This window comes from Myxocyprinus asiaticus, chromosome 22 (genome assembly GCF_019703515.2).
Source record: "Myxocyprinus asiaticus isolate MX2 ecotype Aquarium Trade chromosome 22, UBuf_Myxa_2, whole genome shotgun sequence".
In the NCBI taxonomy this organism is placed as follows: domain Eukaryota; kingdom Metazoa; phylum Chordata; class Actinopteri; order Cypriniformes; family Catostomidae; genus Myxocyprinus; species Myxocyprinus asiaticus.
The window spans coordinates 20681885-20708587 of NC_059365.1; the positions used below are offsets into that span (position 1 = coordinate 20681885).

The window sequence follows — 26703 nt, forward strand, 5'->3', positions numbered from 1 at the left end:
TTGTTAAGCATTTTATAATGTTTGTTAGTGACTCATTAATGGAAGCTAAAATAAAATGTTTCAGATACTTTTATATATTCACTGAATGGAATATCTGTATTTATTTGGATATCGAAACTAATTAAATAACCATAAACTGAACTGAAACAACTGAATGGACTGTAGGCTACATAGATGTTTTGATTACTGAAATAAATTGTACCATTACAGCAAATTCATTTTTCAACATAATGTCTTCTTTATACACAAAACAGTGTAGAACTGCTTAGACACAATAGTAGAATTGGAAGAAAAGGACCTTCTCATTTTTAAACAATCAATACACTTCCTTAACGCAAGAAAACAAATTGAAATAAAGCCCATCTCAGAAACTACAAAATGTGCCATGGCTTCCATCCCAGCGCCAGAGAAATTTGATGAGAGTGACATGTGGACAGTGAGCACATGGCATCACATCTTTCATGCCAAAATGGCCTGGGAACACATGGATGATCCAGATTTTCAAAAATGTTTATAATTATATAGAATATTTTGGTTATTGGCTTTTGAAGGCAGCATAAATGTATCCTTTGCTGCCTTTGATATTCCACAATCCTGTATATGTGGTTCAGCAATTGGTGGTAAATTATTAAAAATGGCATCTGACTAAGGTTGAAAGTAGGGATATGAATGAGTAATCAGCTAGTCGATTATTAAAAAACTCTACTCGAATCTCACAAATTGATTTTCCTTTGTTCGGAACTCACTTTTTATGTGTTTTTTTTGGGGGGGGGGGATTCTGTTTGAAGTGATCTTACAGCATGGCTTATCATGATTCTTCTCCCTTCAAAGTGCCATTTGGAAGCATTTTTATCCCGCTTGTAACGCAGGGCAAATGTGGCAATACTCATAATATTTAGATTCTTCTACCTGATTTCTTCCCTATTGGTATTCGGTTCTTGTTGGAGTCATGAAAACCAACGGATGAGGATCTTCTTTTATGATGGAAAGAAAATGTGAAGCGGTAAGAGAAACTGAGAAAAAAAGAAGACCAGTATGTTCATTCAATCTCTGAACACGAGCAGAGCACACTTGTAAAAAACTTTCACCACTTGAATAATTACATGTGAAATTATAAAAATGTGATAAACTTTATGCAGACTGTAGGATCTCATAGGCTGAAGAATCATTAATTTCCATGCTCAGAGGCCCCTGGAAATTCCTCAAAAGCCATAAAATAAGAGACTGCCAAAATGGCTGCTTAAAGTCTGGCATGACCCAGCTAAATGAGATAAGGATTACCATCTATGGAACTTAATCATCTAGAGAAACACACTTGGAAAAACCCCACCACCGGAAAACACATTCCAAGAGAGATATAGAGAACCTTCGCCCTGGAAACCCATGAAAAGCAAAGATACTCTTTATTCTGGACAATAAACAATTTGACACACTTAAAATTAGACATTTCCTGGAACGCCTGACCGTCATATGCTAAAACTCACCCAAGACAAAAAGAGTTTAATGACTTGAAGAAAGCAGGCTTTCTTTGAATGGATTCCTTGGTATTATCTTTAGCAGAATAAACTAATGCTTATAACTTAAAATGTACAAATTAATTTTTCAAGGGTATACAAGTGTATCTCAGGACATCTCATCTTAATTTAGGAACTTTGACACAAACGCAAAATTTACTGTAATGTAATTTTATCCTGCACCTAATCTGCCAAAGTGCTTAGAATGTTTATTCAAGGTTTAACCTGATCATAATGCTGACAATTATGTTTCTCATAATGTGTAATGTATTATTTGTGTTTAAAACTAACAAACTATTTAGTAGGAAGTTTTATTATGCATTATAACTGAATTATAACTGTAATTTAATAAGAATGTACAAGTGTTTGGTATGTAATTGATTGTCTCTTAAATTCCAGAATGATGGTGTGAAGTATTTTCGGGTTATTTGCAGTTATAGTTATAATTATCTTAAGGGGAGGACGCTCTTGACCATGTGCCTCCGCAGACTGACTTAGAGCCTTTTTAGGGTGTGAACAATGGGTTAAAAAGGCAAGCTTGGACAACCCCCAGTTGAGTCCTGAGAGTCCTGGGAGTTAGAGTTCTGAATTCTTCGGCTTCTCCGTGCTCCACTTCCTGTTCAGCTCCATGCTCTTGCCCTCGTGGCTTGCAGCCTCAGCCTGGCCCCTCAAGTTCCGCACCATGTAGAAGTCCAAGAAGGCTCAGAGTAAAGCTCAGAGGAAACCTTCTCCTCTCTGCACTACGACACACACACACCTCATTATCCATCGATGCAACAGACATCTATGATCTAAAAGAGGTCCAAAACATGGACTGAACAAACTGTCTACAAAGAGCCAAAGAACCAAGCAATGTAAGGAAATCCAATGACACACAAGTACATCTCCAGACTTTTGCTGAAAGTGCTGGTGTATTATTATTATTTTATTTTTTTCCTTTTTCTTCCAATTTGGAATGCCCAATTCCCAATGTGCTTTTAAGTCCTCATGGTTGCGTAGTGATTCGCCTCAATCCGGGTGGCAGAGGACGAATCCCAGTTGCCTCCGCATCTGGGACCGTCAACCCGCTCATCTTATCACGTGGCTTGTTGGGCGCTTTGCCACAGAGACATAGTGCGTGTAGAGACTTCGCACCATCCACCGCGCCATCCACGCTCAACTCACCAGGCACCCCACCGAGAATGAACCACATTATAGCGACCACAAGTAGGTTACCCCATGTGACTTTACCCTCCCTGGCAACTGGGCCAATTTGGTTGCTTAGGAGACCTGGCTGGATTCACGCAGCACGCCCTGGGATTCGAACTAGTGAACTCCAGGGGTGGTAGCCAGCATCTTTTACCACTGAGCTACCCAGGCCCCCAGTGCTGGTGTATTATTTAAATATTTTGGGTAATCCGATTGCAAATCGATTTAGACTCAAAGAAGGATCAATGGTTTTTAAGGCATCATCTACAGACTCCATAAAGTTCCTTTTCTCTGTATAGATCATTCCCTCCAAGTCACTCTGTTCACTTTACTCACCAGCCTGTTTCATGTTTGTATGTGTTAGATTAGTTTTATGTTTATATTAGCAATAAAGTCTTGTTTGTATTCAAAGATAATTTGACTGTGGTATATTTTGATAAATAACCTTGTCACTAGATTTTTCCAAAGATCCAGCCCTAAAAGCTATACCTAAAATATGTGTGATATTATTTTCAATAAGCCATGAGAATAATATTACTCCAATAAGTGAATTAATCATAATTCCCTTATTAAAGCTAATTCCTTACAATAGAAATTGTGAGTGGATACGAGACGTTGTATTATGATTTTAATGGTGGAGAATTGTATTCAGACAAATAATCTAATTATTTGTAATTTACCTTTCGTATAATGGTTGTCGAATGTGGCTAATTCCATTATAAATAGACATACTGTTCCCTACATTATAATGTTGGAGGTACGCGGCACTTTAATCCGTATACAGCCTACATTAACCGAAATTCCTACAAGACTTAGAGTTTATATACACTATATTGCCAAAAGTATTCACTCACCCATCCAAATAATTGAATTCAGGTGTTCCAATCACTTCCATGACCACAGGTGTATAAAATGAAGCACCTAGGCATGCAGACTGCTTCTACTAACATTTGTGAAAGAATGGGCCGCTCTCAGGAGCTCAGTGAATTCCAGCGTAGTACTGTGATAGGATGCCACCTGTGCAACAAGTCCAGTCGTGAAATTTCCTCGCTACTAAATATTCCACAGTCAACTGTCAGTGGTATTATAACAAAGTGGAAGCGATTGGGAATGACAGCAACTCAGCCACGAAGTGGTAGGCCACGTAAAATGACAGAGCGTTGTCAGCGGATGCTGAGGCGCATAGTGCGCAGAGGTCGCCAACTTTCTGCAGAGTCAATCGCTACAGACCTCCAAAGTTCATGTGGCCTTCAGATTAGCTCAAGAACAGTGCGTAGAGAGCTTCATGGAATGGGTTTCCATGGCCGAGCAGCTGCATCCAAGCCATACATCACCAAGTGCAATGCAAAGCGTCGGATGCAGTGGTGTAAAGCACGCCGCCACTGGACTCTAGAGCAGTGGAGGCGCGTTCTCTGGAGTGACGAATCACGCTTCTCCATCTGGCAATCTGATGGACGAGTCTGGGTTTGGCAGTTGCCAGGAGAACAGTACTTGTCTGACTGCATTGTGCCAACTGTGAAGTTTGGTGGAGGGGGGATTATGGTGTGGGGTTGTTTTTCAGGAGCTGGGCTTGGCCCCTTAGTTCCAGTGAAAGGAACTCTGAATGCTTCAGCATACCAAGAGATTTTGGACAATTCCATGCTCCCAACTTTGTGGGAACAGTTTGGGGATGGCCCCTTCCTGTTCCAACACGACATTTGCGGTTTGGTGTGGAAGAACTTGACTGGCCTGCACAGAGTCCTGACCTCAACCCGATAGAGCACCTTTGGGATGAATTAGAGTGAAGACTGCAAGCCAGGCCTTCTCGTCCAACATCAGTGTCTGACCTCACAAATGCGCTTCTGGAAGAATGGTCAAAAATTCGCATAAACACACTCCTAAACCTTGTGGAAAGCCTTCCCAGAAGAGTTGAAGCTGTTATAGCTGCAAAGGGTGGGCCGACGTCATATTAAACCCTATGGATTAAGAATGGGATGTCACTTAAGTTCATATGCGTCTAAAGGCAGATGAGCGAATACTTTTGGCAATATAGTGTATGTGCATTACCCTCATGTCATCAGTGTTGGTTTCTATGTAAGCTCCGGGTGAGTGCAAGTTTTTTTTTGCTGTTATTTTAAATATTTATTTTCCATATTCATTCATATTTTTCATTTAATAATTTTTTTCCCCCAAAAGAAAAGCATAGTTTGTTAAAGTTATCTTTTTTAGAAACCATTCTTGCAATGTTTCACGTACTTGCCATACTTGTTATTTTTAACGTACATTTTCATTTAAGAGTAATCATTACTAGTTTTTTGTGAGTTTAAGTACTCGACTAAAAATATCACTTGAAAATGCCCATCTTTAGTTGAAAGGAGTAAATGTATTTAAAATATCCTTTTTTTCTCCATTTTCTTTCAACTTATGACTAATTTTCTACTGTAGGGAAATTTGGTAGTGTAAATGTACATGGTATGGGTTAAAGTGCCGTGTACCTCCATCATCAGCAAAGTCTGGAGATGTACTTGCGTTTCCTAGCATTGCTTGGTTCTTTGGCTCTTTGTAGAAACTTCTGGTTGTTCCGTCGATGTTTTGGACCTTAGTTAAGATCATGGATGCCTGTTGCCGGGATGATGAGTCGGAGCTTTGAAGCAAGGCCTTCAAGACTCGTGACACCCATCATGTGTGTGTGTCGTAGCGCAGAGAAGAGAAGGCTTCCTCTGAACTTTACTCCGAGCCTTCCTGGAATTCTACACTGCGCAGAACTTGAGGGGCGCCGGGGCGAGGCTGCAAGTCACGAGGGCAAGAGCACAGAGGATGCAGAGCTGCAGAGGAAGAGAAGAAGAAAGAGAAAAGAAGAAGAGAGGAAGCTCCTCCTTGTAATAAAGTTTTGAGCTGAAATTGGCCACACCCCAAAGATGTCCTGAGCCAATCAGAAGTGCATTTTCAGAGTCACATGGTCAGCTCTTTCCTTCCTTTTCAAAGTTAATTTACAATCCTTTGTGTAAAGGATTCTTAAAAATTCCTGCTCGAAAAAAGTATGTTTTAACCATACATTTTATATCTTGGATACAAATGAATATATCAAAAATTAATTAGCATAAACATTCCCGAAATGCCGAATCTCAACGATAGAAAACATGAGACTAATAATAATAATTGCAATGGTAATATCATTCATGATAAGTGATTACAAGAGTAATATGAATAAATCATATGGTTAAAGCAAGGACAACCTTACATGAGGTAGTATGACCATCTCTAAGGTAGATATGCATATGAGAGACAAGAACAATGTTAGTTCCATGTATTTAAGAGGGTAAAATGTTAGTAACTCCAGTATTGGAATTTCACAGCTTCAGATCTCACTCTCTTGAGTGTAACTTCGAGAAGAAGGGGGTGGGACCTCCATTCCTTTGTTCTTAAACTGAGAGCTCCAAATAGGATGCCAAATTAAAAGTTATAATGGTTCATTTATTTTTTTACAACATGGATAATACATTACACGTTATGAGAAACATTATCGTCAGGGTATAGTATCAGGTTAAACCTTGAACGAGAGTTCTAAGCACTTTGGCAGATTATGTGCAGGATAAAATTACAGTAAAGTACATTTTGTGATAGTGTCAAAGTTCCTAAATTAAGACGAGATGTCCTGAGATACATTTGTATACACCTGAAAAGTTCATTTGTACATTTTAAGTAATGAGCATTAGTTTTGTCTTGCTAAAGAGAAGTTCAACAGTTCAGATCCAGTAAGTCTGTTCAATCTCTGTGTCTTGAACAATGACGATAGTCATGTGAATAATTATTAACATGAGTGTTTTTGGGTATGTGATCTTGGACAAGTCTCCTTTGTTCACTTTATTGGCCAGATGTGGTTCATCTCATTTAGCTGGGCCATGCCAGACTTTAGGGTGCCATTTTGGTAGTCTTTTAGTTTTATGTCTTTAAGGAATTCCAGGGTTAAAAGGTTGGGTTTTCCTGGATTCAAGTCATTTTGCATAGCAATTGTTTGTTCTTCTTCACCGAATATACTACACTACTGAGAAACAGTCATTGTAGTCACAAAATATTTGCTTCGTTATCTCTAAAGCCCACTTAAAGTAGTGACCTGCTTCATCATTTTAAGTAACTTTTACCTGGAAACACATCTGAGTTTTATACAATATAGTAAGAAGGAAAGTCTAAGCTTTCTAATGATTATTACTATATTAATTATTATTTCCATGTCTCCAAAACATTGTCAAGATGTAGTAATGTAAATGTTGGCTAATATAATCTTTTAAATGCTTTCCTTTTACTTAAAACTTGCTTAAAACTCTCTGGAACAAAAGTGACTCAAAATGAATGAGCAGGTCACATTTTTTTTTAGATCATTAAACATAACATTTTAGTTTCTTGGAAGTCTTGAAATCAGTCTCATTATGATGTACAGTACCTTCATACACAAAACACTTCCTGTTAGTTATTGACTGCCTGGGCAGTGAGGCAGCAGCTGCCTTAGTTTTCGGATATAGCTGCAATGTTTGTCCATTCATCTGCACAAAAAAAAAAATCACAAATTTCTTTTGTCTGATACCATAAACTGTCAGATATTGGTTTTACACACATTCTTGGCACTCGTACACAGTGCATCTGGCATTGCTATAGAAATAACATCACTGGTTTGTAAAAAAAATAAAATAAAAAAATGAATCAAACTCTGAAAATATCATACCACAGGCAAAATGTGCACAAGTGGCTTGGGCAGCAGAAATTTAAAGCTGGCGGTGGGAATTGTGGCTCATGCTCTGATGTTGTTTGACAGCTTTTGCTGGGCACCATTTGAACAGTGTGAAGCTGACACACTGATCTCATTTCTGTTCACACTTCAAAATCTGTCCGTGTCTAAATCCATGCTGCTGCTCACTCTCTCACAAGGTCAGTATTTACGTTCTGCATGTACGGAATGAGACGATTATGCAAATGGTGTTTACGGCAAATGACTGCAGTTAAATGACAGAAAAATGCAGAAATGTAGACATTTTGCTAATGTCTCTATAAAATGCACTTTTCTCAAGTGTAGCACATGCATGTAACTGGGACATGTTGCATTTTATTTGCCAAGTTTAATGTAATAAATCATACCGATCCTGAGACACATCTTTATAAAATACACTTGGAGTCTCTTATTAAGACTGATGTGCAAGAGTCTTATGAAATCCATTGCTATCCTCATGTGTTATATAAATTATAGCCATAAACCTTTTTTTCCACTGCTATGATAACACTACTGAAGGTGGCCCAGATATCTGTCACTTTTGGCACTCCATCCAACACACACACACACACACACACACACACACACACACACACACACGTTGGTGTGGCTATCCTTATGGAGGACTCTCCAGTGACATAATGATTTTTATACTGTATGAACTATAGATTCTATCCCTTAACCCTAACCCTACCCCTAAACCTAATCCTCACAAAAAACTTTCTGCATTTTTACATTTTCAAAAAAACATAGTTTAGTACGGTTTTTAAGCGATTTGAATTATGGGGACACTAGAAATTTCCTCATAAACCACATTTATAGCATAATACCCTTGTAATTACCAGTTTGTAACCTAAAATAATTTCCTTGTAAACCACCTAAACCCGCCCACACACACACACACACACTATACATATATTCTTTCCTGTACAGGGCCAGCATTAGACCTAATAGTGTCCATAAAACAATAAAACATGACAACCAATCATTGTAATGAAAGCCATTTGCTATATAAATTAGGACTTCACATTAAGAGTGAGGTACTGGACACACTAATAGGGTACATAAACAGGGTATACACACACACACGCACACACACACACACATAAGCTGATGGTGGCACTTAGTCAGCAGTGCACTTATACTGCGAGTTGTGCCACTCCAGCTGAAACACCATGTCTTTCTGCGTTGCCATGGAGGCACTCTCTCGTCTCCAAACGAGCGATTCAGATGGGTTTTGTCACCAAGCAGCTCTCTGTCAACACTGAACTGACTGAACCCAGTCCACTACCCGCATGCATCTGTACAGCACCCAGAAGCCCACTGTTTGTCCGCTGTGTGTTTTCTCTTCTCATCTGTCTCTGCCACTGAATATCTGTCATTCCCTCCTCTAAACTTCAGCCCTTCATCTGAACTGTCTCGACCCATCACTGTCACTCTCTGACTCTACAGACTTCACATACATAAATATCCAATAAATATGGCACAGCCTTTCAACAAAATGTTTTGGTAACACTTTCTATGAAGCTTGTATATAATGCATTACAAAATCACTTTTTGTGCATTATAATGCATGCATAATGAACCTTATGCAATAACTTTAAAGTTGTATCATCTAGTTAATAATTGCAACCACAGTTATATTAAATTTACAATACTTACCTATTCATACTTTTAGATATTATGCTATTATATGGGTTTTTCAATGGCCGGTGCCGATACTAATATCTAGATAGCAGGATAGCCGATGACTAATATAAATGCCAATAAACATAATACAATTTAACAACAGCAAATTAGATGAACATAGCATTTCTAAAGTGAAACAAACACTTATTTAATGCAATATTTACTCAAATTTGCATAAACTTGTAAAGAAAAACCTTGAAAACAGAAAGAGTTGATTATCCATTGACAAACCTATTGGTAGATTTTGGAACTGACACAAGGGAAACAAGTTAACACTTCTGTTAATCGGCCAAGCAAGTTATCAGCTGTCACCGATAATTGCAAAATGGCCAAATATTGGCTGATTAATCAGCCAAATATCTGTCTGGTAGAGTTTCCTAAAAGCATTGTTAGCCATCTATGGGCGCAAGTTCCATCGTTACCAACATTTTTCAATGATTTGGTGTTTCCTGAAACTGTAGGTCCAACGAAAATTCGCAAACAGGAACGCAAAGTTGTGTGGTTTGAACTACAGCTCTTTACCTGTGGATAGAAGCATAGTTCATTGTTAGTTTGCTGTGTGGACATAATTTCACTTTGCTGAGGCTTCTATATATTTTATTCCATATATATCTTTCCTTCTGTCAACACTTTGACCACGTTTACATGTATTTAAGAAAATGATTTATTCAGAGGTTTTACAGAAAGTGAGTGCGGGTGCAGTCGTTTAAGAGATTAAAGGCTGTTAAGAGAAAGTGCTTTATCACACATGGTTTCTGTTGGAGAACGCAACTTTTATGTGTTTGTTTATGTAACACATAAGTGTTGTTAATATGTTTTTGAAGAGTGCACATGTGCGTATGTGCTCAAGTGAGTTAGGGGAACACTGAAGTCTGGTGTAAAGGGAAACCCCACTATTGCAGCGCAATGCATCTGTCACATTACAAAGTGCATGCTGCTTTCTTGTCTTCAGCAGCTTCCTCGTATTAAACAGATTTCTGGTGTACTTGTAAATAAGCTACTGTAATTTAATATTTGCGGAAGTTATTACTCCATTCCCTGAGTAACGTCATTAATGACAGCTCAACCAACATGGTTTGAATGATGGATGTGCGTCATAGTTACTACGGTTTTGTGAAAGAGTCGTGGCTAGCTAGTTAATTTGTTCAACGATGCATCGTACTATGGTAACGCCGCCCCCGTCTGATATTACGGCCAAAAAAAAAAAAACAAATCGAACAATTTATATCTCTTTTAACCTGTTAAGTTGTGTTCATGGTTTTCAAGGATGAGGGCATGCCTTCCACCAAAATGCCAAAAGAGAGCTTGATTGGATGAACAACATTTAACGTCAACAATGAGGAAATGTATTTCCTTTTAAAAGTTGCTAAGCCTATTTATTTTGTTATTCCAACTATGCATGATTAGATGGTGAGCTGAATTTTATTGTTATTATTATTTCCCTGCTGTACTTGACCCTTTCAGAACAGATGTGATACATTTTTGGTTTGCATCCCACTGCTTTAAAACACATGATCAACAAGTTCATGTGTTATCATGAATCAATGCATTCTATTCCTTAAAGGTGTAACCACAAATAGGTCACTATTATAATTATATCTATGGTAACAATTATTTATGAAAAGATTATCTCCTTGTAGTGTGCATTAAAAGGTGTTATGAATACTTTTATAATGAATTTATACACGTGTGTGTGTTAGCATTTTTTTCACTCATTTCTACTGAGTTTTATTTAGATGGTGGTTGTTAAAGGTTACAATGTTTATCTCAGATCTAAGCATTCAAAAAGCAGTATATTACAATGAATGCTCTCTCATCTGTTTTGCACTTATGATCACTTATAGGCAAGCTACTTTTTAATTAATTTAGGCAAATGGCATGGGCAGTATAATGGGAAGTAAATAGCTTGCATTTACCTCCTGTAACACAATCACTTACAAACCACAAATGATTATGTAACTAATGTTAGTGCTACATAAAGTCTGGATTTCCTAAGCTTAAGGGGGAAATAAAGGTTATAGGGAAAAAGGTGAATCTAAAATAAAACTAGTGATACTAATTTGGCTACGTCTTCATATATGTTCTGTAATCAGGATATCAAGGATTATCATTTCAATATTTGAAAAAAAAAAAAAAAAAAATAAATAAATAAATAAAAAAACCTAAAAGCTAAGAGCCAGAATACAGGATGGATTTCACATTTACATTCATAAAGTAATGTTGCTTCAGTGGAAAGGAATAAGCTGATGTGAGCAAGAGTGCCTAGCTAAATTTCTAGACACTGCACACTGACTCTTTTTATTTCTGTAAATAACTAATAAATGCTGTACTCCAAAGAGAAAACACAGAGACATCTAGAGAACTGCAAAACAAAGTCTAAGTGGAGTCCTCAAGAGACTGCTTCACTGAAGATAATTAAAAAGAAAACTGTTGCTGCTTGTGTTCCCATGTTCATTTTCTCTTGTTAGGAGGCTTGTTGCATGAAAGCAATAAAAAAATCCAACCTCATCAAATTTTAGTTTTCTTTTACCTCTCACATAAACATCACTGTCTCTATCTTTTAATTTTCTTTGTTTATGGATCTTTAAGGGAGCTGTTTTCAATTCAAGGATGCAATAAAATTAACTGAACAGAGCAAAAAGAATGAAAGAAAGAAATGTGAAAGACATTTAAATGAAACATAAAGAAAACAATCAAGCGCTGTAACCGCCTCAGTACAACTAATAAAACTACATAATGAATTTAGAAAATAAGTCTACTATATATTGCCAAGCATATCTAATTGTTGACATTAAAATGTTGGAAAAATATAATTATTACAACCCGAATCATAATAGATGAGAGTAATTAATGATTCAATATTGATTTATTTTGACTATTCTATGAAATTATTGTTTGGAAAAGTAGATTTATTTGTGATTTATTTCTGGCTAACATATTATGTATGTATTGGATAGACACAAATACATTTTTTCTTAGCTATCTAAATGGGTACATAAAATAAACTTCTATTGTTTTTATCAGTGGCGGGCCATGCATTTAAAGTCTAGGCCTTCAGTGTGATTCATGCCATTAAGAAAACACAGTTTCACAATGAATAAGACACCCTATGCCTTTGGGCATCATACATTATGTCGCAGCTAACTAGTTATACCAATTGACATTTTAAAAACACATCCACACACGAAAGCCAGAACTTGAAACAACACTTAATGCTCAATGTGAAATGAACGTCTCCCGAACAGACTTCAAAAATCATAATTTTTCATATGAATCTACCAAGGTCTATAATACCTAGAAAAATCTATCTAATAATTTTTGCGATTTAAATGTTGCTTGCAATAAATTTCGTTTCGTCAGGGTACACGGTTATGCTGCGTTCCATTCAGGTTGAATGTGGGATATTCCTATTTGATATCTCCGACCATAAATGCATTCCATTCCCCGATATTAGGAACTGCAACACTCCCGTTAGCTTAGCAGGGGTTTGACTCTCATTAGAGATGTCTCATAGCAACCCAACTGATAAACAATGCTGCAGCGCTAGCATTTGTGCTTCAGGTGTACGATTATCAAAAGAGATTATGATGTTTTATACACCTATTTCTGCAGCAGGTGTTTGTTAAACAAACTTTAACTCATTTATCGATAGTACTTAATAAAGTGAATGTTTATCACTTACTTTGTATATCTCCCTGAGTGTCGACATGTTTGTGTGACATCATGCCCCTGCATCTCGGCGAAATCGGAGTTGAGAATTTCTGCACGAACCTACAAGTTGTAATTCCGACTTAAAGATGCATTTCATTGGACTTTTCCTAGTAGGAAGATGTAAAATCTGACTTTCCATGTTCAATGGAACGCAGCACTACTTTTCAAAACTTGATCTGACAGCAGCCTAATTTACACTTAGAAAACTCCTGATGTTGCTATAACAATGCAGAAAGCACTTACCAATTTGCTTGAAGTGAAAATCAGTCCTCCTTTCCTGTTTAATAAATTAAGCAATCACACGGTCATGCAGAACATCTCCTGTTTTTAAATCCATAAGGATCTCTTTCTCAGTGGTGATGTGGAAGTGACAGCCGACTCATCAGCAAGATCTTGTGCTCTTCGCTTTCAAATTACGTACATCACTTAAAGCGTGATTACGTCACTCAAGGCCAGATAGAAGGCCTCAACCGGGACATATCCAAAAGATCACACCCACCAAGAACAAATAAATCAATCTGATTGGCTGACGAATCTGATGAATTGCTCATTCATTTGCACTGTTGAGGGATTCTGTGGAAATTCTGAAGGCCTGACGGGGTGGAGCTCAGACTCAGATTCGCCACTGGTTTTTATATAAAGCAAATAATAATTACTACAAGTAGACTAAGTACTATTGTAAGACAGTTTACCCAAACTGTAATCCTACCCCTAAAAGAAAGATTTCTGCATTTATTGAATAATAATAATAATAATAATAATAATAAAAACAGCATTCACTTATTTACAATTTATTAAGCTTTCGATCTATGCCATTTCACATATTGATAATCGAAAGATTTTCCCGATGATTATCGATATACAGTATATCAGGATTTTATTCAGATATAAATAGGGTTGCTCGTTGCACAATAGTCTTTGTCTTTCAAACATATTTCTCAACACAACTTTGGTAAAGTGTGCACGGCAGGGTTAATGGCGGAAGACATGGTGCGTTCCTAAATTGGAAACAATTATTTTCTATGAAGGTATGTACATACCTTGGGCTTGCCGTCTTCGGAGGCAGTTAAAAATTCTGCAGGGCCATGGAGCTCAACTCGCATAGTTTTGCATTAAATACGACTCATTTTCAAAGGACAAATATTATTTACACTAGTCATTACTGGATGGTATTTTGTGTATATGTATCTTTCATAGAGCCTACATAATGTATTTTCAGTAACAAGTATTGTAGGTTTTTTTGTGGTTTGACAGCTTGAATGAGAGACCTATTCAATGCCACAAACAGGGAAACTGCATAATAAACGTCACCACATATAATCCTTCACTTGGCGCAGTTACACCAGTTTCATACACTAACCTGCAAACTCATCAACGTCACTTTGTTCATTCTTGAAGTACAAAAACTTTGTTCATGCCGCGACTGGCTTCAGTAAATGTTATGTCGACCCCCTTGTGGTCTACCAAGCTATTAAGTCAGCCAACATTTATTGAAATGCAACTAGCAGTGAATTGAAAGCACACAAATTAGGCTTCTAAATTAAATGTCAGCTGATGTTCATATATCGATGCCTCAAAAATGTATCGATAAAATAACGTTCCGATCAATAATCAATACATAGATATTCTAATGATATCCCTACACTTCATAAATATTTTTTCCAAAATAAAATGTACCAGGACATTTTTGAGGGTTTTCCCCAAACTAAGTACGTATGTACAAAGCAACATATGTCAAGCGAACACACAAAAACACAAAACCACCTAAAAAAAATGACAAGAACAGTAATTTTGTACCCTCTACAAAGTTAAATCACTGTAGCAGATGTGCTGTGGGCTGACAAAGTGTGGTTACGTGTGCATTAAGGTAATGACAGGGGATGACTACTGATGTGCCATTGTGGGCAGGGCACTGGTAGATATGGAAATGACCCTTCTCCTGTGAGAGCCATTATCAGTATAACAGTCATGACATGCTCCATCAACCACTCAACAACTTCAGAAGTTCTGCTCTCAGCACACATCACACTCGCTTTGTGACTCAGGGATTGGGACAGTGTAAAATAAACATGGACAAGACTAAATGAAGAAGAGGTGAAGGAGGAAGAGTTCAAAGGAGCAAACCAAGCGTGAACAGGAAAAACTAGGCGTACACTGGAAGACGTGCACACATGTCATTGCTTTCTGTGGACAATGGAGGCTTCCAGTCAGGTACTGACTCTATGAATACATGGAGTGACAGGAAAGATTTAGAAATGTATAAAATACTATGTGTGTATTAGGAACCATTCCACATACAGTATATTAAAGTAATTAATGCATTGAGTGGTAGTTCATTTTTTAGATCAATCGTTCTAAACTGACGGGTCGCAGGTCTGTTCTGACAGGTTCGGAGAGCAGAAAAACAATGTTAAAACCAATAATAAAATGGCATTTAATCGAACTAACCATATAATCAAGTATAGTTAAAATAGCAAATAGACTTATCAACTTTTAACAAGGTATGAGAAAACTCTTCCTATATTTTTCATGTTGACAAAGGCTGTGCGTCAAATCAAACTCTAATTTGGTAAATTAGGCAGATGCCAACGTGAACAGGTTGTATGAAATTCCCTCATCTTCAAAAACCATAATATTATGTAATACAGTTCAATGTTTTAGTATATTTCTGTTTACTTTTGTGTGATAAACAATTTTTTGTGTTGGGCTGGCCCTTGATGCCCAATGTCAAATCTGAGTGTGTAAGAGTATGTATCTGTAGGTTCTTGTTTCTATTAATAATACTTTGAAAGCTTGATTTAAAGATAATCTAATATACATAAAATTATAAATATATCTAAAATACCATATGTGAGACAATATGAGTAGGGAAGGGAAGAGAAGAGATAAGAGAGGAAGAGATGGATAAAGGACAGTGTAAGATATGAGATTCCGGGCCCACCTGTGTGAGAAGATAAACATTATCTTCAGTGGCTTGCATAATTTATGCCTGATGGGGAGGTTTGAGTGACAGCCCTGACATTTAAGCAGGATTTTTCCAAAGAATAAATAGTACATGAAACCATAGTCTGTTACCATAGAATGGCAATACCACTCACAAAATCAGCCTATTAGAGTTCATTAGGTGGGAGGTGTGAGTGTGTAAATTTACGTGCAGATGATCACTGAAGGATGGGGCTCTAACTGCCCATGATTAAAAAAGAATAATGGAAGTCATTAATACAGCTGCCATTCCCTCTCTCTCTCTCCCACAAATTTTCTCTCCTTGTTACTATTTAAATGTCATCACACAGACAAAATGTTGAATATCCAGACTCAGTTAAGAAGAAAGCATGTTTGGTCAAACAGTGGCACATCTAAGGTGACATGTTCGAGACAGTGAAACATGTTTGCCCGTAATGCGGACATGCTATCCGCAACCTGTCCTCAACTTGTTTATAGAACTTCAGTGACATGGAGAGAGAAGGTATAATCACTACAAGATTGTCGATTCCACTCTGCAGAGCATGAGTCACGGTGAGACATGACAGGGAGAAATGACACAGTCTAATTAAGATCCTCTGAAGCCTCTCCGCGCCCCATCACAGGAGACTTCCACAGGAAACCAGTGCACTGCTCTCCCTCACACTGCTGACATTTCAGCACCACTGCTGAGACAGAACAATCAATTCATACAGCAGATCACAGACTCTTCCAGGGACAGAGATATGCACTGTCTGTATGTTCTGTTACGCTGGACTACACCAAAATATGGGCACATAAATGTCAAATAGGCTATTTAAAAACCAAATCCTAAACTAAAAGGTGAAACTGAACTCATGGTTTGCTCATCACATTTAAAATGCATAATGACTCCCTGCCAATGTACCCATTTGTAATGATGTTTATGGTAGTAATTGTGCCCTCCAAAAAGAAAAAAAAAAAAAAAAAATGTGATTATTACTATGTTGATGGAATGACCTCACACATTCCAAATGGCAAAAAATAACACCAGAAAATAAATAATTTCAACCAAAGGCACTAGGGGTGGTCTGACTAAAATCTTAAATGAGTCATTTTATATCACAGTATCATTTTTGTTGGAAATTGAACCCTGAATTGGTTTATATGATGCATAATCAAAAACAGCTTAAACGTTCAAGCCAAACAATGAAAAATGTATACACCAACATTACTTAGATGCATAAGCTCAAAGAGTCAAATGCAAGGATGAAAAAAGCATGCATGTGTTCATAGAAAAAAAAATCTTATTTATTTCTTTATTCAGAGGCCAAAAAGTGCACAAAGTGCTCAGTGCAAGAAAATATAAATCTTCTTTGAATTCAAAAGACACTTTTATTATTATTCGAAAATGTTTTGTATCTTCATGTGTAACCCGTTCCTGCTCGAGCTAATTTTTTTTATGTTTTGGCATCTGAATAAAGAAAAAAATATTATTTATTTTTTTCTATGGGCACAGTGTGCAAGGTTTTTTCTTCCAGTTTGTTACATAATCATGTACTACTGTATACCTTTTGATAAAGCAGTGACTTATATTTCATTAGATATATATATATATATATATATATATAAATATTTCATGGACACAAACCAAACGATAAGATAATTCATGAAAATAAATTATAAGTCTAGCATCACTGTAAAACATTATTTAACACTGGACTTAAAAACAAGATGCTTGAAGCTATGGTTAAATAGATGATATGTGTATGTTGCACAATTGTGATGATCGGTTGAATTCTATATTAATGCACAAAGTTGCGACATTGCTCGGCAACCTTAAACATGTTAAAACGAAATCCCTCCCATTATACTCAAAGCTGTCTACACTGGAAAAGCCGATCTGTGACAGTTTTCAGAGCAGGCTTGGTGTCGGATTTTTTAAATCGAGGCACGCTTTTACCAAAGTATAAACGGGACAGCTGAATATCTACCGACTGACACATTTCTACTGTCACATGGCATTTACCGTCATACCACCTAGCCCTAAAAGGTAAACATATTTAACTCTCTCCTCCACCTTTCAAAAAAAGACTCCCAGATTAGACAGAAATTTTCTTATATAGCAGAACCAGGAATCTAGATATCCATCTGGGCTGTTACACTGAATCATCAGTTAGACTTCATATTAGTTAAGCTCAATTAGCAGCATTGGTGGCACAATGTTGATTTCCACAAAAAGTAATTTCAAATTGTCCCTTGTTTATTTAAAATAAAAGCAAAAATCTGTTACAGTGAGGCACTTACAATGGGAGTGAATGGGGCCAGTCGATAAACGTTAAAATACACATAGTTTTAAAAGTATTGCCACAAGACATAAACATTATTTGTGTTAACATAATTCTGGTGTGATAAAAGCACTTACTATCTTGATTTGTGTAGTTATATCCAATATTACAACTTCGTTGCCATGACGATGTAACACCGGTAACCCTGTAATTGATTTTATCACAATAAAATTAGGTTAACATGTATAATATTTATGTATTTTGGCTGTGGCTATATTGACTGGCCCCATTCACTTCCATTGCAATTGTTTTAATTTATCTACAATTGTAGCCTTTTTTTTATTTTATTTTTTTTACATCGTGCGACCCCACGTATCCGTGGATGTTGTATTTTGGCTTTGCTATACACAAAACATAATTTAATTTAATTTAAACTGACCGATCTCAGTTCAGGAGACTCTGGGCATTCAGTAAAAGGGTTAAACTTTTGACATACGGAGTCATGTGACAAAACAACACGGCGCTGAGTTTGTCTTTGGGAGAAACACCAATAAAGCTACATCTGGTAAGAAACCTAATTACGTTTTTACATTGAAACCTGTTTGAGTCAAAAGATTAGAGTCTCTAGTTTCATACGATATGTCAATTATAAAATTTGAGCGATTTATTGCGAAACGCCACGAATCTAAACACAATGTACACTAATGTGTACAATAACACAAGGTTTTCATTAGAAATCCTATATTTACTGTGCATTTTCATATTGAGAAAAAAAATTGCTTTCAGAAGCTTTATATGGAGTTAGGGTAAAAATATAGTGCATTTTGAACTGTTCTGAGACCAGTCCAGACAGATAGCACATTGGAGGTTAAATCATTCACTAAATAGAGAGCAAGGGAGCATCCTATAACTATCCAATGAAGCCAAGTGCAGTAATTCCAAATTTCCTATCCAAAGTTCAGTTTCAGGCTGCAGATGATGTTTGAACAACTCAACATGTTTGGCAGACATGGAACAATGGTAATCAGTACATAGATTCAGAATTTATAATGTATACCTTTTTTTTTTAAACATGGTTGGCACTGATTGGATGATGCTGGCCATTACTTTAAATCAGAATTAATTAAGTTATAACTTGTTTGTTTGACAGTGCAAATAGAGAATATTGAGATTTTGTTGCCAAAGTAGAAAAAAAAAAAAAAAAACTTTGGTCAGGTCAAATAATTTTTATTTGTGCTTTCCCCAATACACATTGTTCCAAAGCAGCTTTACAGAAAATCAACTGTAATGTCTGTAACATCTCAAAAACATGAATAACCAACACTCCTGGAAACACAATAAAAAAATTTGATACAAATTTTGCTTGGTATAATGTACAAATTCAAAACTTAGTCCTGCTGTCCACATATGTGGGCATACATTTTTAGGAATTTGCTCCAGATTTTTATTTTTTTATTTTTCATGTTTATTAGGTGCTACTAACTACAAATCAAAAAGAAAAATGGAAAATGCAAACAGCAGTCACACTCGGTTCTAATCAAGGGATAAGTTGATTTTTTCAATTGTTTTATTTTTGTTGTTGTTGTGGTAATTAACATTAAGGTACAAATGCTGTCAATTGAGCTTAACTTCTATCGAACCCTGAACATTCCATTAAATGTGTTGCCCAGTCCGTTTAATATCATCTAGCTCAAAATTCTTAGAAATGTCAAATGTCTTGTATCTGTACACAGATGTTCAGTCCTACAGGTATGGATGATGTCAGGTGCCTGGACTCAGCCGTTGACATTTCTCTCTCTGTGAGGCATACTGTCGCTAGCCCTCTCTGTGCCCTTAAACCCACAGCCATTGACCTCATGCTGCCAACTTCACCCCCATTAATTAGGTGTTTAATTGGCGACCTTTGAGAGTCCAGCAACTGTGTGTAGAGAGAGAGAGAGAGTTGCTTCATCTCTGCCCCTGTGCACCAGAGCTGAGTGGAGGCTAAAATGCAGCACTCATGGAACTGCTTTTCAAAGAGGTGCTGTCTCCCTCTAATTAGGAACAGTGGAATTAGGCTGCTGTGTCCAGTCCAAATGGAAGTACAGCTCTATGTGATCTTCAGAAATACTGCCATATGCCACAAACCAGCAGTGCAAATGAGGAATTACTAAACTACAAACACAAATCATTAAGCTGCCAAGAGCCATATAACAGCAGCACCTTTGAGAAATAACAGCACCCCAATCATTTAAGAAAGATTTGGACATCATCAACAATGCAATTTATATGATGAATGGCTATGAACCGTTGTGTAATTTGCAAGTGAATTGGAACATAAATGAGACATGAAGAGATCATCATCAATGTTCGCACTGTCAAAAAGGTTGAAAAAGCAGAATAGCTTTTACTCCGTCATTCCAGTAAAGCAGCCTAAAACCATTAGCAACTAAGGCTGCATGATTTGGACAAAAAGTCATATTGCGATTATTTTGTAAAATTGTGATTGTGATTTGAACTGCGATTATTGTACCCTTCAAGTGGAGTAAGAAATATCGTATTCCAAGCACATGAAAGACCCCACAATGTCATATTAACGTGTGGGGAAACTCGGAATTCTAGATGATACAAGAGTTGGGACGTTGGAATGGGCGTGTCAACATGAAAGATGATAGAAAGTAATGATTTCGCAAAATTATTTCAACTTCTGTAATTTATTTCAATAATATTAATTTGTTTTATATGACAGTCAACTAATGACTCACACTTCGCAGTTTAATCAAATTAATTATTAATGTTAGATACCATGCATTAATAAATCATATATGTTGTTTATAAGTGGTGCAGGTTTATTCACTAATGTTTATTCACCGGTACAACAGAATAAACTGCTTTTGCCATCGTTCATTTCGTAATTGATTAAGTTTGGCTTCTTCCATATTTTGTTTCCCACTTGAATGCATGACGTCGTTGTAACGAATTCCCAACTCGGATGTACGAGCTTCCCAGGTGCACTTGAAGGCAGCATAAGATAGACAAAAAAAAAAAAAAAGGTAATGTTTTTCACATGTTCAACTGCCAAAAGGCCACTGGGGTTTTCACACTTGAGTCCTCTTAAAAATAACCAAACTGAGACCTTTATTTAAATTCACCCACAAAAAAATTAATATATAAACAGTGAAACAAAGAAAAAACACTGTCTTCTTCATATTCAAATTCTACCCATCCACCATTTACCTGTTTTTGTCCATTTTGTGATAGGGTCTCAGCCCACTAATCATCATCATTCGTTTTTCAAACCCAGTTAACAGGAATATTAGGGATGCTCCAATTAGGATTTTAACATCCGATACTGATCTCCAATTTTCTTTTAATCGTCTGATGCTGATCATTTAAATTTTTTTAACAGCAGCTCTGTCAAACAGGTTATTTGTAAGCTTTCTGCTCAATGTCACTGTTAACTGAATTTCCCTGTTGGTAGTACCATAGTTGTTGCCTAGTTTTTGCTGTCAAAAATAATGTTGGTTGGTTGAATAATTAAACAAACACAAAATATTCAATTTTCCTCTTTACTCTAGGTTTGAAAACAATTAGGGGTATAAAAACTATCCTCTACTGTATATAAGATAGTCCTAAAGAATGAGGCTTAATGTCAAACTGAAGTTGAACTGATAACTAATTGGTGTAATTACACTTAAAGTGAAAGTTTTGGTTAGTTTGTTACCATTTAATTTAATTATTTTTATTTACTATTTTATTATATTTCATTTAACAATGCATTATATTATAGTAATCTAATTATATTAAATCTAATTATATTATCTAAATATTTTATATAGATTTATTATATGTACGTTCCTTCCCTTTCATTTTGTTGGATTTTGGTAATATATGTAAGTTTCGCTTTCACCCGTTGCTGCTGGGAGTGTGATAAGGGCGGCACACTCTCTCGTGTGGTAAATGAAGGACAGGAGAATGGAGGAAGAGCGCATGCATCTGGACTCTACATGTGCTACTGTTAATGCTGTTTGCTCAGCAATCATTTAATAAAGATGTTTGGATTATACCCCATTTTGTATTCCGTGTTATTATTATGATACCTGTGTCTGGAGGAGACTAAGATGCTGCTACCACAGATGATAATAAAAAACGCTTCATGCAGGTCACGCCCGTTAGTGTAAATAAAGCGCTTAGCGCACATAAGCAAACGGGAATGAACTCTGAGCACTTCTGTTACATGAGATGGAGTTGTGAAACAAAGAACCACTCTCAAAAAAACATTGTAATAATGCTCTAACTTAATTTGGCAAATTAGTGTTTCAAATGCAGGAAGATGTCAATGATATCAACAACCATCACTCAACTGTATACATTTACCTCAGGGAGGTTATCCGATGTCCAAAGTTTGTTAGCTTGATGAAATGAACTGTAGAGAAGAGCAAATTGCTAAAATTTTAAATACCATCACTGTCAGAGATGCGACAACAGATGCGGAGGTGATAAACTCATTTCAGAGAATTTAGCCACTTCACCTGAGGATGTGCGATCTCCGATTGGATGCGTGAATGGAATCTTTAGGACAGCCAACATTAAAATAATTGTACTTTTGCAATGGTTTGGGATAGAAGCACAAAATGTGATTCTGGGTCAATGGAGCTCAAAATGAAAGAGCAGGTCACATGTTTTCTATTGAAATATGAAGTATGGGCGCGACATCAAAAAGCTTGTCCTTTTTTTTTTTTAAAGGAACAAACAAACAAAAAACAAACAAATAGCCTTTCATTTAAAGCAATTGAAGACATATAGACAAACCGTGATTTTTACGAAAACATGCAACTGCTAGTCGAAGATGATATTTATGATTAAGGGGGAGGGACATTCTCATCCTAGAGAGCATTTTATTGGGCAAAAAACTGTATAAACACTAATGCAAAAAGAGGAGTCATCAATATGTCTATTTTTCTGGGAGAGAAAGACTGTAAATTTTAAATGCATAGGTTGTATCTTCTAAAAGTTAATCATGTTAACTTTTACAGTAAGAGTACAGTGACATGTAGATACCTTCAACGTTAACTGACATGGACTAAAAGCAATAAAACTCCAATTTTTATTTCATGGGTTCTTCAAAATAATAATTTTAACCCTTACTTGCCCATTCCCAAAGATCTAAAATGCAACCGGCATCTCACCTGGGGGAAATATCACAGCCCTGCTGCATGAACGCTCCCAGTGAGAACCAGAGACTGTTGAAGATGCCAAACTCATTGGTCTGCTCCTGAATCTGCTGGTTCTGGTTCTGTTGGCCCTGACCCAGTTGTGCTGATGACGAGGAGGGCTGGTTAGGGTTCTGCTCAACTCCTTCCTCATAGTCATCTGCATGCCACTCATATGGACTGAAGCGGCTGACTAGGAAAAGCACAACGCTCACGCCGATGTAGGCAAACACAATACACATCCAGATTTCATAGGCCAGAGGGTCCAGGAAGGAGAAAACACCAGGCTTGGACTTGGTGGGCTTTTTGATCATGATGGAAATGCCGAGGCTCATAAAGGGCTTGGAGAAATCAATGACTTCCTCTCTGACCAGGGTGATGGTTAGTGGGGCAACCGCTACATCAGCTTTCTGCAGGGAAAGATATGATGTTGTAGCAATTAATACTAAATATACATAGTTAAATGTGTAATTGAATTATACATGAACCAGCAAAATACAGTATCTAAAAGAAGTCAACCTGACACCTGGCTAAGCAGAACATAAGTATGCCTGACAACATATACCTAACCACCTTTACCACAAATGCTTTTCTTATGTACATCTTAACAAAGGTTATGTGTAATCTGCACTCTAATACTGTGTATGTGGAAAAGGAAATGGACTTGAGAAGGTAAGTGTGTTTTTGTGGGATAGTAAATACAGAGCTGATCTGTTCTACTTTCATTATTATTGAGGTGAAAATATGAAGCATTCTGGTTACAATTGTTTTGATTTTCTCAGAACACAAATTATTAGATTTCTCAGTACTACTGTAAGTTTAAACAAGCCATTATATTTCTGTATGATAGCAATGTAACTAATGAAAAGCTATTTTGTTCTTTAGCATTTGCCCTTACAGTAATGCACATATATTCAGGTCAGGATATTATAATGTAATAAAAACTAATATATATATATATATATATATATATTATGTAGCACTTACACCATAGACAAGCTCTCCCACCATTCCATTCCACATTTTGGTCTCAGGATCTCTGGCTCCATATTTCCCATCAGCCACTATCTTCAGTATGTATTGGTATCCCACATGTTTGGCTATCTCTGCTGCCAACTCCACACAGTAACCTTCATACTTTTCATTTCCATTTAAATTTTCATGGTTCTTCTTCAGCATAACATATGGTGATTCCTAGCCAGGACACACAGGAGGACACATTTTAGTTAATAAAAACATACAATGGGGTACAAAGTCGGAAACCACTTGTGAAGATGCTTATATTTAGCATTTTTCTAATTTAATACATATGTTTTAATCCAAACATTATTATCTGATGTAATTCTGATGTAGAATTTCTTAGTATTTGGTAAAAAAATCTTCTTCTCTTCACATTTCTTTACATTATTATTATTATTATTATTATTACTACACTTTTCTGTTTATTTCCAGGTTTAAATGAAAAAATAAATAAATACAGATATTCTATGTGGTCTCAGAGTTTTGGATGTCACTTATGGGTAACATACCTGAAATATCATACAAGATAAGAAACATGGTGTTCACATTAAGAATTCTGGAAAGGTACACTACCGTTCAAAAGTTTGGGGTCACTTGCCTGAAATGTTTCTCATGATCTTAAAAACCTTTTGATCTGAAGGCGTATGCTTAAATGTTTGAAATTAGTTTTGTAGACAAAAATATAATTGTGCCAACATATTAATTTATTTAATTACAAAACTAATATTTTTATTTAAAAAACAAAAAAAGTTTTTGAAATGGATAACTTGGACCGAATAATTAAGAAAAGCAGCCACTAAGTGCCCAGCATATAGATGGGAACTCCTTCAATACTGTTTAAAAAGCATCCCAAGGTGATACCTCAAGAAGTTGGTTGAGAAAATGCCAAGAGTACATTTCTGCAAAATCTAGGCAAAGTGTGGCCACTTTGAAGATGCTAAAGTATAACATAGTTTTGATTTATTTGGGATTTTTTGAGTCACAACATAATTCCCATATTTACATTTCTATTATTCCATAGTTGTGATGACTTCACTATTATTCTAAAATGTGAAAAAAATCAATACAAATAAAAAATAAAGAATGAGTAAGTGACCCTAAACTTTTGAACGGTAGTGTACCTAAATCATATTTCAAGACATTAAGAGCAGATGAAGAAATGGTTGATGCAGTAGAGAAGAAATAGGGATTTGTTACCTAGAACATGGTGAATTTGACAGGTTTATTTTCAGATGGCTTTTCTTGTTCATCACAGACAGACAATCAATTGGGTAGAAAGTGTAGGATGCTTCTATTCGTGGAAGGCCTGTAACCTTCGACCACGCTATTGACTTTCTACCATGCTATTGACCTACCATGCTATATTTCATCACGTTCATTATGATCGCAAAATTCTGGCCTGTTAATAGTTCCTAGAATATCAAAATCCACAAAAGGAGGTAGATCCTTTTGCTATTTGGCTCCTAAACTATGGAATAGTCTCCCTAACACTGTTCGGGACGCAGACACACTCACTCAGTTTAAGTCTAGACTAAAGACTCATCTATTTAGCCAGACATACACCTAATTTATCCATCAACTCACAATTAGGATGCTTTAGTTAGGTCTGCCGGAGCCAGAAACATTTATCATGATCTATAAATGTAATGGCATCTACGCCAATATAATTCTATTTGTTTCCCTGTCTCAACCTTGGGATTCATATCCCGAGGTTACAAGAGCCGCCACATACAGCTCCATTCCTGCTTGGTGTTGGACTCCACTGCTACGTGTCTCTGAGTGATGACGACAAATGCAGCCGGTGCTAGCCAAACATCACTTCAGTCTATTATGATGGACTTCAGGGGATGAACTGATGTCAACTCCAACCATAAGACATGGGATAATTCATATATCACTGCCTGTACATTGGATTTAGGATAGACCTCACCGAAATGACCTGCCGGTTAAACTATGATGCACCTCACTGATCTCTGCCTGCAACACCTTTGTTTATTTATTGAGTACACTCTTAAAATGGAATACATAGACTATCAATTAATTGCCAACAAAAGCCTTCATCAGCCATCTAACAAAGAACATTGCATCTATGTGAACGTTTGCAGTGAATCCAGGATGAACTTCAAAAGACATTAGTCATTAATCTTACAGTTCATACAAAATCTTTGTTTAAACACTGGCCCTTAACACTTTCTTAGTTTACGTATTTTAAACCATGACTTGCACTGCACATAACTAATATTGGCATTATATTCATGCTGTTTAGCCAAAGGGGAACTGGCCACCACAGTGAGCCTGGTTTCTCTCAAGGTTATTTTCCTCCATTAACCAACATCTTATGGAGTTTTGTGTTCCTTGCAACAGTCACCTTCGGCTTGTTCACTGGGGTTCTAAATACAATTAATATATAATTATTTAAT

The 26703-nt window shown here is 36.5% G+C and overlaps 1 protein-coding gene across 3 annotated transcripts in view; it reads right to left on the reverse strand.

The window, feature by feature from the left end:
- The window catches only part of LOC127412963 (glutamate receptor 1-like), a 146754-nt gene that overhangs the window by 36007 nt on the left and 84044 nt on the right, over positions 1-26703 (reverse strand). For all 3 annotated transcript variants that reach the window (XR_007892509.1, XM_051649701.1, XM_051649700.1), the window contains exons 10-11: positions 24251-24457; positions 23240-23673 (exon numbers count right to left, since the gene is read on the reverse strand). Coding sequence is in view for 2 of the 3 variants with exons in the window: in XM_051649701.1 (XP_051505661.1) it covers positions 23240-23673; positions 24251-24457 (641 nt within the window). In the remaining variant the exon portion in view is untranslated. The remainder of the gene's footprint in view (positions 1-23239; positions 23674-24250; positions 24458-26703) is intronic.